Consider the following 15362-nt stretch of genomic DNA (forward strand, 5'->3'; position numbering starts at 1 on the left):
TCGTAGGAGTACAATCACTGACTGAAACATTTTGTCGGCGCTTCTTCAGATTTTCAGCTATGCCTTCACGTGTTGTAGCAGTCCTCTTCATCTCCAAAGCTGAACGCTGCTGTTGTCCTTTCTCAGCTTTCTTAGTTCATAAACTATGAGTACCACTGTATGCTTGATATGCTTAATTAGCTTTGTATGAACTCATTTGGAAATTGCTTGAATGTAACGGACATTCCTTAATATAAATAGTTGTGCACTACAGCTTTAAGTACAAAAGTACAAGCCTCAAAATATACTTAAAGTACCAAAAGTAAAAGTACTCATTATGCAGAATGGCTCATTTTAGAATCAGATTTATTATATTTTATGATAATAATTGTTCATGCTTTAATGTGTATATCCCTTTTAATGTTAGTTGATTATATTTTGTATAAATAATCAGAATCTGTAAAGTAATTAAAGCTGTCAGACAAATTAAGTGAATTGTACTGGAATAGAAGTATAAAGTAGCATAACATGGAAATACTCAAGTAAAATACCTCAGACTTCTATTCAAGCACAGTACTTGAGTAAATGTACTTAGTTACATTCCATCACTGTATCATGTCATGTATGAAATCCTTTGCTTTTACGGAGCTTGTTGATTCTGGACATGAGAGGAAGGAAATCTGTTTTCCTGAAAGGAAATACTGTTTATAGATATTTTTTTCTCAATTATGTCATCACTGCTGCAGTTACAGTAAGTACTACTGATGTCATCACAACACAAAGTCTTAAAGCTGACTCAACATTCCTCACAGATAACATCACACCTTAAAATAACACAAACTGACTAAACACGTATTATCTGTAGAGCTCTTATAAATGACAAATTACACACACACACACACACACACACACACACACACACACACACACACACACACACACACACACACACACACACACAAAACTCACTGCCAGCTCATGAATATCAATAATAGATCAGCTCCACCCTGCAGCCTTCGACTGATGAATAGTCTGTCACTGGCTGCAAAAGGAGGAATGTGTATTGAACCAGGAAGTAGGTAGAGAGACATTAGTCTCCATTAAACATGTTTTTCCTGTAAATCTCCCTAAACCTGGTTCACACTTCTGTCTGTTGACACTGCTGACTGACTGGTTGTGATTATGTGGATTCCCCAAATACCGATGACGAATGGCTGGTTCCTGTTAACGCTGTAAATGGCTGTGAGGTTAACGGGAGGTGAGGATGTCATACAGTTGATTTAAAACATGCTGTATCGTTTACATTTTTAACTGTTACGATTCAGTTATTCATTTTTTACTATTAGTTCCAAGTTATGACATTAGTTTAAATACAAAGTACTGTTTATTTTTCTGTAATAAATAAACTTCCTGGACACTTTATTGGGTACAGCTACACACTTTAATGTAATCCAATACAACAGATCTGCCACAAATTCTATATTTAGAAAGATAACAATGTTCTGTTTTTGTTGACACTGTCCGAGAGATGTTAATTCAACTGTATGTTTATTACTTTAGTGATGGTGTTGTACTGGACTGTATTATATTGAAATGTGTTTCTAATTCTTCATGTTTGTAAATGTGTGAGCAAGACATTAGAAACACTTCAATTTAATGCAGTTCTGTTCAACACCACTGCAAACTACAACCTCAATAATAAACTAAAAAAAGTAAAAGTAAAAAGTAAAATTAACACTTCTCTGACCAGTTTCATTCAAAACTGGACATTATTATCTTTGTAAAGGTAGAATTTATTGGCTGAGGTGTTGCATAAGATTGTACCTAATAAAGTGAACACTAAGTGTATTTATGTATTTAATATATCAGAGTTTATCAGGTATAGAACGAAGAACTCCTGAGGTCAGATTCATTAAATCGTGTAGACTAAAATAAAAAAGCTGTACATATGCATATGTATACACACATTTATAAATCTGAGTTATTGGGAAACTGGGCACACACACAGAAGCCTCATCTACTCTCCCACATTTGGCCATAAATGGATGTAGATGCCCTTAATGACTCATTTCCAGATCAATACTTGTGCCTGCTCCACTACTGTAATCTGTAGACCAATTCTTAGACAGAACAGCTGTTCCGTAAACCCTCATTGGCAATAACATCTCAACAATCATTACTAAATGTCATAATCAATGACTTAGTTTACAGCGATGTTATCAAAACAAACTTTAGTGCTTTACAATACAGGAAATAAAATGATGCCTCCAATAAAAGAGTGATAAATGTGATCACAAAAAGTGATCAGATCACAATACAATTATTTTCTTATTATATTTAATATTTAATTATATTATTCACTCAAGTCTACCATGTGTAGACCTGGTCTGAGGTTTGCCTCAGGTGTGCACACTCTTACTGCATATTCTACTTTTATAAGTAACAGTTTGTGTGGGGAAATGGTGTATGCATTTTGTGTGTGAGCATCATTTATACATCTGGCCCCTGGGCTTACATTATGTCCACAAACCATGGTGTTTCAGTCCACCAACCTACATCAAGATGGGCATTACATGTCTAATTTAAGAAATATTGGAAAGTAAGAACTAGTTTGATGACTTTGTGTTGTTACTGTTGGGCAAAAGCCTCTGTTAAAAATGAAACTTTATAGCAACTACAAAAAGCTGAATTAAGCATTTCAAAAGCTCAGGGGGTCAGAGAAGTCTTCTTGAACTCAACTAAAAAAAACAAAAACCATAATTTCAGTTAATGAGGTTTTGAGTACAGTGCAGCACTCGGCATGTTGCAGCCATCAGTATGGTTGTGACAGTCAGTGGTGGAATGTAACTAAGTACATTTACTCAAGTCCTGTACTTAAGTACAAATTTGAGGTACTTGTACTTGAGTTTTGAGCTTCTACTCTACTACATTTCAAAGGAAAATATTGTACTTTTAACTCCACTACATTAATCTGACAACTTTAGTTACTTTACAAATTAAGATTTTTGCACACAAAACACATTAGTTTATAAAATACGATGTTTTATTATAAATTAAACTACCCAACAATATAACAGTCTACAATACAGCATGTTTCCAGTCTCTAAAATGTGAAGATTTTTCTGCATTGAGTACTTTTACTTTTAATACTTTTAAGTGCATTTTCCTGATGATATTTACATACTTTTACTTCAGTAACATTTTCAATGCAAGACTCTTACTTGTAACAGAGTGTTTTTACAGTGAGGTATTAGTACTTTTACTTAAGTAAAGGATCTGAATACGTCACCCACCACTGCAAACATTGAAATCGAGCAACAGTCAGTCAAACTAGTTCACATCGTAGTTGTGTAACATACAGTACAGGGAACAACAGTCCGTCTTTGTGTGGGATGACACTGCTCTCCAATGATTGCACAACAATTTGCCATTGAGGTGAAAATCCTGTCTCACATAAATGGTTGCATGAATGCACAATGAACACACATGTATGGCCCCACAGAGAGAGAGAGGGGCTCCCCGGGCCCCACACACACACACACACACACACACACACACACACACACACACACACACACACACACAAAATAGGCAGTCTGGTTCTCACACTATGCTGCTATATAATGTATAGTCTGTCGCAGCTAAGTGACACAAGTCAACATGGGGTAAGTGCTCACCCACCCTCACAACTCAATTAACCTAAAGATTAATTTCTCCTGTTACATCTGCTTTAATGTACAACACAATGGAGACATGCTTCAAAGTGTTTAACTTCTGCATAAAAATGGAAAATGTGAAAGTGTTGACAATGTTTAACTGAAAAGCCTCAGAGACCACAAACGTCTGCTAAAGCTGCATTTTCTTAACTCCCTGTTTTACTCAAACATCATTCTTGTCTCTCTCATTTTAACGAGGAGACAGAAGAAACGACCAAAAAAGAGGTGATGACAATTTAAGAAAAACAAACTAAGTTCATATCAGCTCCTGACCACTGAAGTTCCTGTAATCCAATACTGTAGGCCACAGCTTGCTGCTTAGCCTTCAAACCAAAATAAGCTGAGTGTAATTCCCCCCTGATAAGGTTTTGCCTTCTTGATTTCTGTTAAATGTACATTGCACATTAATTTAAAGGTGAAAACAACAGGAAACCGAGAAGATGCTTTTGTCTACTGGGAATATCTGACCTGTTTTTCTTTTGGCAGGCTCTGGAGGAGGCGGCGACTAATGCAGCAGAAGAAGAACGAAGGCGTCTTGAGACTCAAACTGAACTCCAGGACCGCTACAGGCTCGACCTGGAGAGAGAGCAAACGGTAAGCACTCCTTGTCATATTCAACCGGGCCATTACGTCAGAACAAGTGGTGGAGAAAGAGCAACTTTAATACAGCTTCCTCTTTTTGGTATAGTGTTGGGTGTTTTTTTATTAGTTGAGTTCAATATTTTAATTAAACATTTATCTACCGGTGTCAGGTTAAATGAAATGTAAAAAAGATACTCAGGAGAACAACAGAGCAGAGTAAAGCTGAAACAGCAGACAAGTTATTCTAAGTTGTGTTGATGTCCTCACTACACATAATAATGTGGTGTACCAGCAGATGATGTTTATCGTCCTTCAGTGACTTTATGGGTATACAACATATATATCTAAGCCTATGTACAATACAACTAAGCCTCAACATGTGTAGCTAATGCACATTAAATCTAACTTTGATAGGGTTGAACAGACTGTGTATAACTTCACCTCAATATCTCTACATTTTAAGAGTTAGCATTTTAAAAAACACACAACATCCTTAAATCATTCACCATAGAGCTAAAACAAGTGATTTTCATTAGCAATTCATTTGCTAATTAAAATATCAGAAAATTGAAAAAAAACGGCCATTACAATTTCTCAAGATTGATAGGTCGAAACCCAAAAATATTAAATTTACAGTGAAATAAAATGAAAAAAAAAAAACCCGCAAATCCTCACTTTTTAAAATCTGGAAATAGCCAATGTTGACATTTTTGCTTGATAAATATCTAAAACTATGAATTTGATGATAATGTTTATGTTCATCTCTGAGCTAATTCATGAACACCTTAGCAGAAAATAATTCTAGATTCAAGTGAGATGCCCATTAATTACAGGAAAGTATTCTTTTGTATATTATGTGTGTACTTTACACCCACTATCACACTGCTAAAGAGTTAGCATGGAACACGTGACATATACTGGGCTGAAATAGTCGCTTCAAGGGTAGTCTATATCCTTGACGTTCCACTTCCGGGATTGCTCCGTTGCCGCCGGAAAATCAGCCGGATTTCACTCATTTAGGCCGGATATCCGTTGCATTGGGCTTCATTTGTATTGGCATTTTAAACTCCGGTCGAGTTATGAGTACTATGGTTAACCTTTCTTCAGATCTCTGCAGGGTAAATCCAGACAGCTAGCTAGACTATCTGTCCAATCTGAGTTTTCTGTTGCACGACTAAAACAACTTTTAAACGTACATGTTCCACCAAAACAAGTTCCTTCCGAGCCTATTTTGCAGCGGCACCGCGGCTTTTCTCCGGTGCTTAGCACTGCCCAAGACGATTGATTGGTTTAAAGAAATGCCAATAAACCAGAGCACGTTTTCCTTCCATCCCCGAATGCTGGGTGGAGTAGCCAGACTCTCCTCCAGCGTGCGTTGGAGGGTCTGGCAAAGCAAGACTACTTTAAGGGTAAGAAGCAAGTCCTGAGTATACCTTTAGGACCACCAGGTGTGTTGATATTGAGTTTCTCTCATTTCTCATTTCTCTCATTTCTCTGTATTTTTCCTGGTTCAACAGGTACGGCAGCAGATGGAGGAGCAGGTGGCCCAGAAGTCCACTGAGCTGGAGCAGTACCTGCAGCGGGTTCAGGAGCTGGAGGACATGTACCATCAACTGGAGGATGCTCTGGAGGACGAGAGGCACGCCAGACAGGACGAGGAGGCCGTCCGGAGGCTGCAGGCACGGTCAGTGGGAGAAATGTATCATCATATACTGTAGGTCTGTTGAAGTAGCTGTGCACAAATGTATTCAGCAACTAAGGAAAATTGAGGTTAAATTGGTCTAAATCAAATCAGTACTGTTGCATATTAAACTCTGAAAGTCTTAGTCTCTACCTAGGGCACAGAGTTAGTAGCTTAAGAAAAGTCAAACATGTAAACCTGAGTAGTTGTTTTATGTGGTTGTTAGCTTTCCAGAAACCAGCAGGTTAATATAACAAAGCAACTTATATTAATGTGAATATGTAAAATACTAGCGACAGAGCATATTACATACATAACTATGCAACTGTACAAACCAGGTGTTCAAAAGCCGAAACAGAATCCAAATTAAATCATAAAGGACAGAAAACAGCTTTACTCTTAATGGTTTGATTACATTTGACCACAAGAGTGACTTTGGTGATGCCACAACTATTGTTTTGCCTTTCACACCTGATAAAAACATATTTATTTAATTGTGGCAAAATGTGCCCTCTTGGTGTGCTCCAAAAAACAGACCGGGACAGTGCCAGTTTGAGCCGTGTGTGTTTTTCACTCCATTTCAAATCGGCACATAACTCTTACACAGCAAGCTAACAAAATACCGTGTCTACAGACAGCCTGGGAAACAATACAGACTAAGACACACATCTTTTGTTGCTGTGAAAATACTGAATGAAGTTCATCACAGCATCAACACCACCTGCTACTGTTTGAGTATCAGCCGATAGAGAATCAATATCACGCCTGCCACCTCAAAACCTGCCTTCACTCAATTTATAAACCTACTAATAATAAGCTAAAATTAAACTCTATGCATCATAACAAACACTTTGAGATTAAAATCTGTTGAGTTATGATGAAATACCCTCATTGAACACTTAAAAAAACATAACCAACCAGTATGGTCACAAGAAGATGCATCACTGCCCAACAGTCTTTCTAAAATGGTGTTAGTACACAAGCATGAACAATTACATGCATCCATGACATGATAAATATCACATTTTGCAGATGTATCAAGCTGCTAGTCGCCTTCTGTTATCGGCTTATCAAAGTTCTCCACAGCAGATATTTTTACTTCACATTCACTGCCTAGTTAACATGAAACCATCTATAAAAGTCTGCTCCTTTTTTTTTTTTTAATGAGTCTCACATATCACCATACATTGAACTTCTCTCTCCACCGCCTGTCCTTCCTTCCTCTTTGCTGACATTTACTTTCCACCTCACGTTTGACTAACCAGTAGTGCGCCTGTCATCACCATTGTACTAACTGACCAGAGTGCTTAAATTAAACCACTGTGTTTAAAAAAGACAGCGATCAGGGTCGTCCAATCTTCTACCACACAACATTTTAAAAGTTTCAAGTAAAGCTTACAATAGTGTGAAAAGCAGTGTACGCATTTTTAGGCTAAGGGCTAATTTGAGTTACTTGTGTGTCGAGATGTAGCAAATAGTTTAGCAACATTTCTTTCCTAGTAAGGTATTCACTGTCATCCAACTTGAACTTACATTTTGGTCCATTAAAATCTTTGGCTGCCTTTTATAAAAAGCGTGTTTGATAAAGAATATATACAATGCAAATTACGTTTATCCAGAAGTCAAATCTGTAGTCACATTTACTTGAACCTAATCTTAAAATCATAGTCCATAATTGCACTATAGCACCACCTGCTGACACACTGACATGCCACAACCACCTCCACCTTACTGTTGATTTACATTAGTCGCTTTATTTTATGACGTGGACTAAGGAAACTTTTGCTACATCCTCTTTGACACATTTTAGATTTAGATATTAGGGTTGACATTATCTGATACATTCTATATTTTAAATGTCTATAGACTGTAAAAGTTTGATGTTTTCAAAAGCTGAGTTAAAATATACAATCAGTATGTATATGATGGTGGGAATTGCAAAAATGTTGCGATTGTGTTGCAGCTTAGAATGTATTTAACATGAAATCAAAAATGTTGGTCTCTGTCAGGGGAAAAAAGGAGGAAAATGTATGTATGCAATTTAGCATTTAGCATTAATGCAGGGTTCAGACCAGCTAGAAATGAGAAGCCTTTATACAGAATAATTTTAGTCTTGTTTAATGTCTTTGCTGAGCAGGTTACTGGAGGAGGAGGCCACAAAGAGGATAGAGTTGGAGGAGTTCCACCTGCGGCAGCAGCGCGCCATCTCGGAGACAGAGGCTGAGAAACAGGAGCTGGAGAAAGCGCGTCTGGCCAAGGAGAACGCCCTGCAGGCTGCGATGAAACAACTGGAGCAGCTGGAGCAAGAGAGGCAGGGGGCGCTGGAGCAGTACCAGGTCAGCTGAGAGCAGTCATAGTGGTGGTGGTGGTGCAGGGACCAGCAGTAGCCAATGATCCGCAGGAGTTATGTGGTTGTTTTCTAAATCAATTTTCAGTAAATTAGATCACAGTATTGCTCAGTAGAAATCTGCAGGAAAAAAAGCGAGTGGAGTTGCACATAACTATTTTCACTATCCATTAATCTATCAATTATTTTAACAAATAGTCATTTAAATAAATAAATAATAAATAAATGCTGAGAAATTACCATTGTTGGTTAAAGGATCACTCCCAAATCTCAAAAATGTTTTATAACAAAATCAGGGAGTGCATCTTTAAAAGAACACATGGTACAATGATCATATATGAGAGAAGAAAAAAAAGTAATGCCAAATATTTCTATATTCTTTCCTTAAATAACAACAAAAATAATTGCAAGGCATATTACTAAATAATGATTGTTTTGTGTGCTTTTGTTTAAGGTTCTGCATTTATAAAAAGGTTTTTATTGTAATACTAATTTGACTACTTAATGATGACATACAGCTATAATGAACAGTGTGTTCCAACACTGTATACCTGTTTGTAACAGTGATAACAGGTATCCACAGAAACAACTTTTTCACTGTAAATAATTAACTGTTCAAGGTAAAGTGAAGTAATGCTTTATGACATGACATTATGACTTAATATCTGTCCATTTACTAAAAAAAAATAAAAATAAAAAAATAAATAAAAGACATCAGTTCTTAGTTACGTAGTACCTTTCTTTACCACATGGTGTCATGTTATGACTGCTGGATGGGAGACAGCTATTTATAATATTGTTATCTGTTGATGCAGTATTACAACAAGTGCTGTTCTTCAATCGTTAAGGTTTCCAAAGTGGACTCCCCTTGTATTTTTATTACCTGTTAATAACTTTGTCTGTGTTTTCTTGTGTGAGCCAGACGGTGATGAAGAAGCTGGAAGATGCAACCAACAATACCAAAACCTGGAAGCACAAGGTGGCTGAACACGAGGGCATGTTACGGCTCATTCAACCAGGTAATGGCAACACACTAACCACTGTTTGCTTGTACTTCCATCTTTGTGTGGACCAATTAGAGTGTTACACTTTGAACCCAATTTTTTATACTATTTGTGGTAGAGCTGGGCAATATATCGATATTATATCGATATCGTGATATGAGACTAGATATCGTCTTAGATTTTGGATATAGTAATATTGTAATATGGCATAAGTGTTGTCTTCTCCTGGTTTTAAAGGCTGCATTACAGTAAAGTGATGTCATTTTCTGAACTTACCAGACTGTTGTAACTGTTCTATTATTTGCCTTTACCCACTTAGTCATTATATCCACATTACTGATGATTATTTATCAAAAATCTCATTGTGTAAATATTTTGTGAAAGCACCAATAGTCAACACTACAATATCGTTGTGGTATCGATATCGAGGTATTTGGTCAAGAATATTGTGATATTTGATTTTCTCCATATCGCTCAGCCCTTCTTAGTGGCCAGTATTTTTTTTTACCTGCTGCCCCAAAGCCGTCAACCTAGGGGAAACACTGCAGCAGCACAAAGTTAAATGTACAGAAAGAGATTCAATGTGTCTTGTCCCACCTTATAAGATCACTGTAATAAATGTATTATCTCAATCTTAAACATTATTCACAAAATCTGTTCAATTATGGCTCATCCAGTCTACATGTGTTTTGTGGACTTGGAGAAGGTTTAACAGCGTGTCCCACAAGGAGTCCTGTGGGTACTGCCGAGGTACGGGGTACCAGGGCCGTCGCTACCAGTCCTTGTATAACTGGAGTGAGAGCTGTGTCTGTATTTTCGGCACAAGACCAAACACTTTCCAGGGGTGTTGGGCTCCACCAGTGTTGTCCCTTGTCACCGATTGTCAAGGCGCAGCCGGGGAATGAAACACTGTTTATGGCTAAAACTGTAGCTGTGATTTTGACGCGCTCGCTAAAGTACTCCTCAAAGGACCTAAGGTAGCACCATTGGTTAAAAGCGTTAAAGCCAGAAACTCCCACCAGGATTTGAACCTGATACTTCTATTGGATAGAATAGATGTTACATACACCACAGGAGTTCAGGAGTAGCTTTACCACCACGCTCAGCCAGCTCAACCACTCCATGTGTGACTGCCTCAGTAATCAAAGCAGCAGCAGCAAAGCCAGTAGATCCATTAAATTGCAACAACTGCTATTTATCTTAGCATTAGTTTCAGACTTGCGGATGAGTTACTAACCATGAAAGATCATCAATCAAACAACAAACCAAACACTATTTACAAAAAAACATCCGGTTCAAATAACTAATAATGACCAAGTGCCACGAACTGGGCTAACTGACCCTAAAGCAGTTACATTAAAGTACTTTTTATTTAACATGAACACACAATAAAGTGCAGCTCTACAGTCAGTGAGTATTGAGTGACATTTCATTCAGATATCTTGAGATGATAGAGGGACCCCTTTGAAAATGGCCATGGCAGTTTTTCCCTCACCAAAATGTAGCCTAACTTTGGCAGGTTATTTAATCCCCTTCTAGCATTACATATGGATTCTTACAATGGATTGTAAGAATCGGTTTAAATTGGAAAATCAATTTTTTTAAACCAAGCCCTAGTGGCTGTGAGGCCTTTGAGTTCAGTATTACTGTGTAGGACAACAATGTTGTCTTGAGTTTTTTTTTTTTTATTAAAGATTATCTACACTTTAATAATCACTGCACTGCTGTTGAAGTTTGCCAGTTGCTTGCTAAGTGTTACGCTAGCTCACACTGAAAATAACAGATATGGAGGACTTTGGCCACGAGTGTCATTTTGACAAATCCTAACATTATCTGGCTGTTACTGCACCGTTAATTGTTGGAAAACATAGCAAAATAATTGAAAAAGTGGTTACTTTTTTCAACTTCGAATAGATCTTTAGGTACAGTCCACTCGTGTAATGTTTCCTTTAGTGCTGAAGGTGTTACTATTAAAAGTTTATTTTATTTTTATTTTTTTGTGACACACACTTCAATGAGAGTTTCAGAGCAACACATGCATATCTGCTTCAATTGTTTTTTTCCCCCAAAGCTGCGAACTCCTGCCATTAATAAATGTAATGGCGCCTTTGTCCTACTAATTTCCCAATAGAGTTCATTAGTAAATGTAGTAGAGGAGAAACAACTTGGCTCTGTTTAAACTGGAGATTCTTGTCATACTCAGCCAGCTATGTACAGTCTGCTCCCTCAAAGCAGTTTACAGCCAAACAAAAGGGAGGGAGAAAACATAACAATGACATATATCTAAATTCCGCAGATACTTTTGGCTGTAGGCTTCATATTAAAAATGTTGTTTACTACAAAGTAAAATAACAACTTTAATAGACAAAATGTCCATATCGGTCTTTTTTTAGTAAAACAAGGTTTAAGAATTTAAAATGGCCACACACTTTTCAAAGTTCATCTGATATAAGTTAAATCATGCACAGTTGAAACCTAAAAGTGCAGTTTAAGATAACATTAAATATAAAACAAAGTGCTCACTTTTGTTAATTATTTGTATTTAAATCTGGTTTAATGATTAAGAGCCTGACCTATTTAAAGGGATGGGAGCAACTAGAGAAATGAATTAACAAACTAATCTCACATTAAAATAGAATGAGTTAAAGGTATCAAAAAAGTGAAAATCCCCAAAAATAATAAAAAAAAGACTTGCTGAACTTAAACAGATTTTTCCACTTAAACTAACTGCAAACAAGTTTTCTTACAGCGAGGGCCATGATTACCTAGTTGCATTGCTGCCATGCAACAGACAGGACACAGTTACATTAGTTACTTAATGGCTGTTGCTTTGACTTGCCGTTTATAATGCATTATAGTGACAAAAAAATTGCACATAGGGTGAACAAGTGAAGGTTATAGTTCACCTTGAATGAAATATTCCTACCCCTATGGTGAAAAGTCTCTTGATTTTTGAACTCCAGGTTCCAAGGGTCAGCAGATGATCACCAACTGGGGCCCAGCAGCCTTTTCTGACGCAGAGCTCAGTCTGAGGCAGAAGAAATGGCAGGAGATGAAGAATCAGACGACCCAGGCCCAGTAGAGCCCCTGTACGCCCTGAACCTTAAACATGTTTACAACTCAGAAGAGCAGACAAGAGAGGGCTGCTGGGACATACTGTCTGTGATACAACATCTAGTGACTGGAAGGACTTGTCTGGTAACTGGATTTTCAGTGGAGTCCAAATGCGAGATTTACTAGGACAATTTAAGGCATTTTAGGATTTGGAGGCATTAAGTAATCAATGACCTTTTATGCTTTTGAACAAGTCTGTTATCGTAGGCCACTATCGATTAAATGAGCAGAACAGAAACTCAAGTCACATTTTCACATTATGAGGATTAAGTTCACTAATTCTAGCAGGGATCCAACAAATGTACTACGTGAAGAAGTGATAACACCAGAAAAAAGATGCTGGAATAATAATAGGCTAGCTTTGTTGTTAAATGTATTGATTGCCATGTCAGTGCCGGGTCTTGTATAATTAAGCAGAGTGGGGAGTTTTCTTTCCAAAATGGTGGATGGGACAGGATATAAAATGTGTTAAAGGTAAAAGCTCACTTTGGGTCATTAATATTGTGCAACCACCACAGATAAAGTATATTACAATAATTTGGGCTACTGAAAGTTGATCCAACATTTACCTAGTGCTAATTCCTAGCATAACAATCCAATAAAATGTATAGGAACTGGATGAATTTTGAAAGATAACTCCATCTATTTGCAAATTAATTGTTATGTTAAGTTGTGGCTTTCACATAACTTTCTTAATTTGAATGAAGATAAAACTGAGTGTATTATCTTCAGTACTTCATGCATGCCAAACGGTCCAGCTTTGAGTTTGGGAGCTCTGGCTTCATACACTAAGTCAGCTGTCAAAAATTTGGGGGTTACATTTGATAGCAGCATGAAATTTGACAAGCAGATCAGTAATGGTGTTAGAATGAGCTTTTTCCAGCTTCGTCTCCTGGCTAAAGTTAAGTCCTTCCTTAACAGGCACGATCTAGAAAAGGCGATTCATGCTTTTATTAGTTCAAGGTTGGATTATTGTAATGCTCTCTATGTTGGTCTGAATCAAACCTCATTCTCACGACTTCAACTTGTGCAAAATGCTGCTGCTCACTTTTTAAGAAATACATCTAGACGTGCACACATCACTCCCGTTCTCTACACCCTACATTGGCTCACTGTGCGTTTTTAGAATCGGTTTTAAGATTTTGTTTGTTTTCAAGGCCTTAAATGGCGTGGACCTGGAGTATTTGTCTGAGATTTTAACGCTGCGTGAGCACAACCGGTCACTGCGACCTTCAAATCAACTGGTTTTAAAAGTCCCAAGCTCAAGGTATAAACGCTGGGGTGATCTGCCCCGAGACTCTGGAACAAGTTACCCCCTGATATTCGCACTATTACAGATGTAGCTCTTTTTAGATCCAAACTTAAAACTTGTTTAGAATGGCTTTTAATACGTAGTAGTGGTGTGACAATTTTCCTCTCCTCCTCCTGTTTCTATGTAACCTTTTCTGATTTTACTGTTTTCTATGTTTCAATCTTTTTATTGTACGATATGTTGTTTTATTCTTGGTTCCTGATGTAAAGCACTTTGGATACCTGTGGTTGCTGTAAAGTGCTATATAAATAAATGTTGATTGACTGATTGATCTAATTCCTCCTGTATGATCAACACCCAGCTCACTATTGAAGTTACAAGTCTCTTAGTACTTCACAGTCTAACAGTGGACACTGTCAATTATGTAAGCGCTGACCATGGCTAAAATCCTAAGCTAAACAATATACATTTAAAATCTGTTGACTTTAAAGGCAGGGTTGGTAACTATTTCCAATCTACACTTTATATATTGTTTGAAATGGACTTTACACCCCAGCAATAAATAACTTATGGGCTCTGAAAAGGAGCGAAAAAGATCTGTCCTCTGTACCTGCTGTAATCTTGTAAAAACGCCGACCAATCACTGTCTCGCAGTCAGCTTGGAAAGAACTAATGAAATGTCTCCTTGCCCGCTGCGCATACTCTACCCTTCCTGTGTACAAGCCTGAGTTCAATGCGCGTCGTCGATGCATTGATAACTGTAGTCCTGTTTCTTTTAAACATTTGGTATGATAATATTAGGTGTTTGCTTACCCGTGAATGAGACATGAAGTAATTGTGGCCCTTTCCCCACTCTGATCTGAAGCAGCAACGCAACGGTGCTCCTGCACGTCTGTGTGTGGGGGTCAGAGCCCCGAGGAGATGCTTCTTTCAAAGCTTGCTAGCTTTTCAACATTACCAGCCCTGCCTTTAGGTTGTGCAGCTTCCTAAAAGTCATGAGTGGAAAACATTGCATACCATTACCTTTTTAACATTTTCTTTTACTTTGTCCTGACTGTCGATTTGTTTGTATCTATGAAATTCACTACTTTTGATCAGTCGGACCTGTCCAACGTAAATTGCTTGAGTGTGTTTTTAGGTTCACAGTGTTGTAAAGTTGAGGGCTGTTGGACCGCACCAATCAAGTTGTAATATTTTTTTAAAAGCATCAGTTACTGAAATAGCTACAAATAGCTCTTTCTTGTGGCCTTTTTTCCTAACTCTTTGGGGACCATTTTTACATGAAAGTATAAGGGATTTTTGTAAATATTTTAACAATAGTTTTTGTTATCCTTACTAAAGTTACACTGTATGAGGGCAGCATTAGTAGCACCTGGGGATGACATGTCTAATGTAAAGTCAATATTTAACAGTTATATGCAATATAGTTCTAAAATAACATGTACGAGAACAGGTTTGTAAACACTTTCAGAAATAGGGCGTTTAGCCAAAGTCTCACTCCAAACAAGAATGCTAACTGAAAAACATTTATACTGTGTTGTTGTACTGTACTCATCAGTGCCTTTGGTACTGTCGAGTGAAAATTATGATTTCTATATGTTTTGTTTTTTATATATGTAAAAACCTAAAGACTGAACTATGGAATAAAACATCTCAAATAACTATTGACTGTATTTGTCTTTAAATA

General features: G+C 37.3%; 1 protein-coding gene across 2 annotated transcripts in view; it reads left to right on the forward strand.

Annotated features, from left to right (window-relative positions):
• Positions 1-12739, forward strand: part of swap70b (switching B cell complex subunit SWAP70b) — a 34932-nt gene extending 22193 nt beyond the window's left edge. Inside the window, exons 8-13 of one of the 2 annotated variants that reach the window (XM_036003285.1) lie at positions 4182-4289; positions 5795-5961; positions 8096-8294; positions 9228-9324; positions 12273-12422; positions 12464-12739. In XM_036003285.1, the coding sequence (XP_035859178.1) occupies positions 4182-4289; positions 5795-5961; positions 8096-8294; positions 9228-9324; positions 12273-12391 (690 nt within the window). In that variant the 3' untranslated portion in view covers positions 12392-12422; positions 12464-12739. Of the gene's footprint in view, positions 1-4181; positions 4290-5794; positions 5962-8095; positions 8295-9227; positions 9325-12272 lie in introns of both variants that reach the window. The other variant, XM_031295284.2, reaches the window with a different exon arrangement.
• The last annotated feature ends 2623 nt before the right edge of the window (positions 12740-15362 follow it).

The sequence above is a fragment of the Sander lucioperca genome, chromosome 7 (genome assembly GCF_008315115.2).
Source record: "Sander lucioperca isolate FBNREF2018 chromosome 7, SLUC_FBN_1.2, whole genome shotgun sequence".
Lineage (NCBI taxonomy): Eukaryota > Metazoa > Chordata > Actinopteri > Perciformes > Percidae > Sander > Sander lucioperca.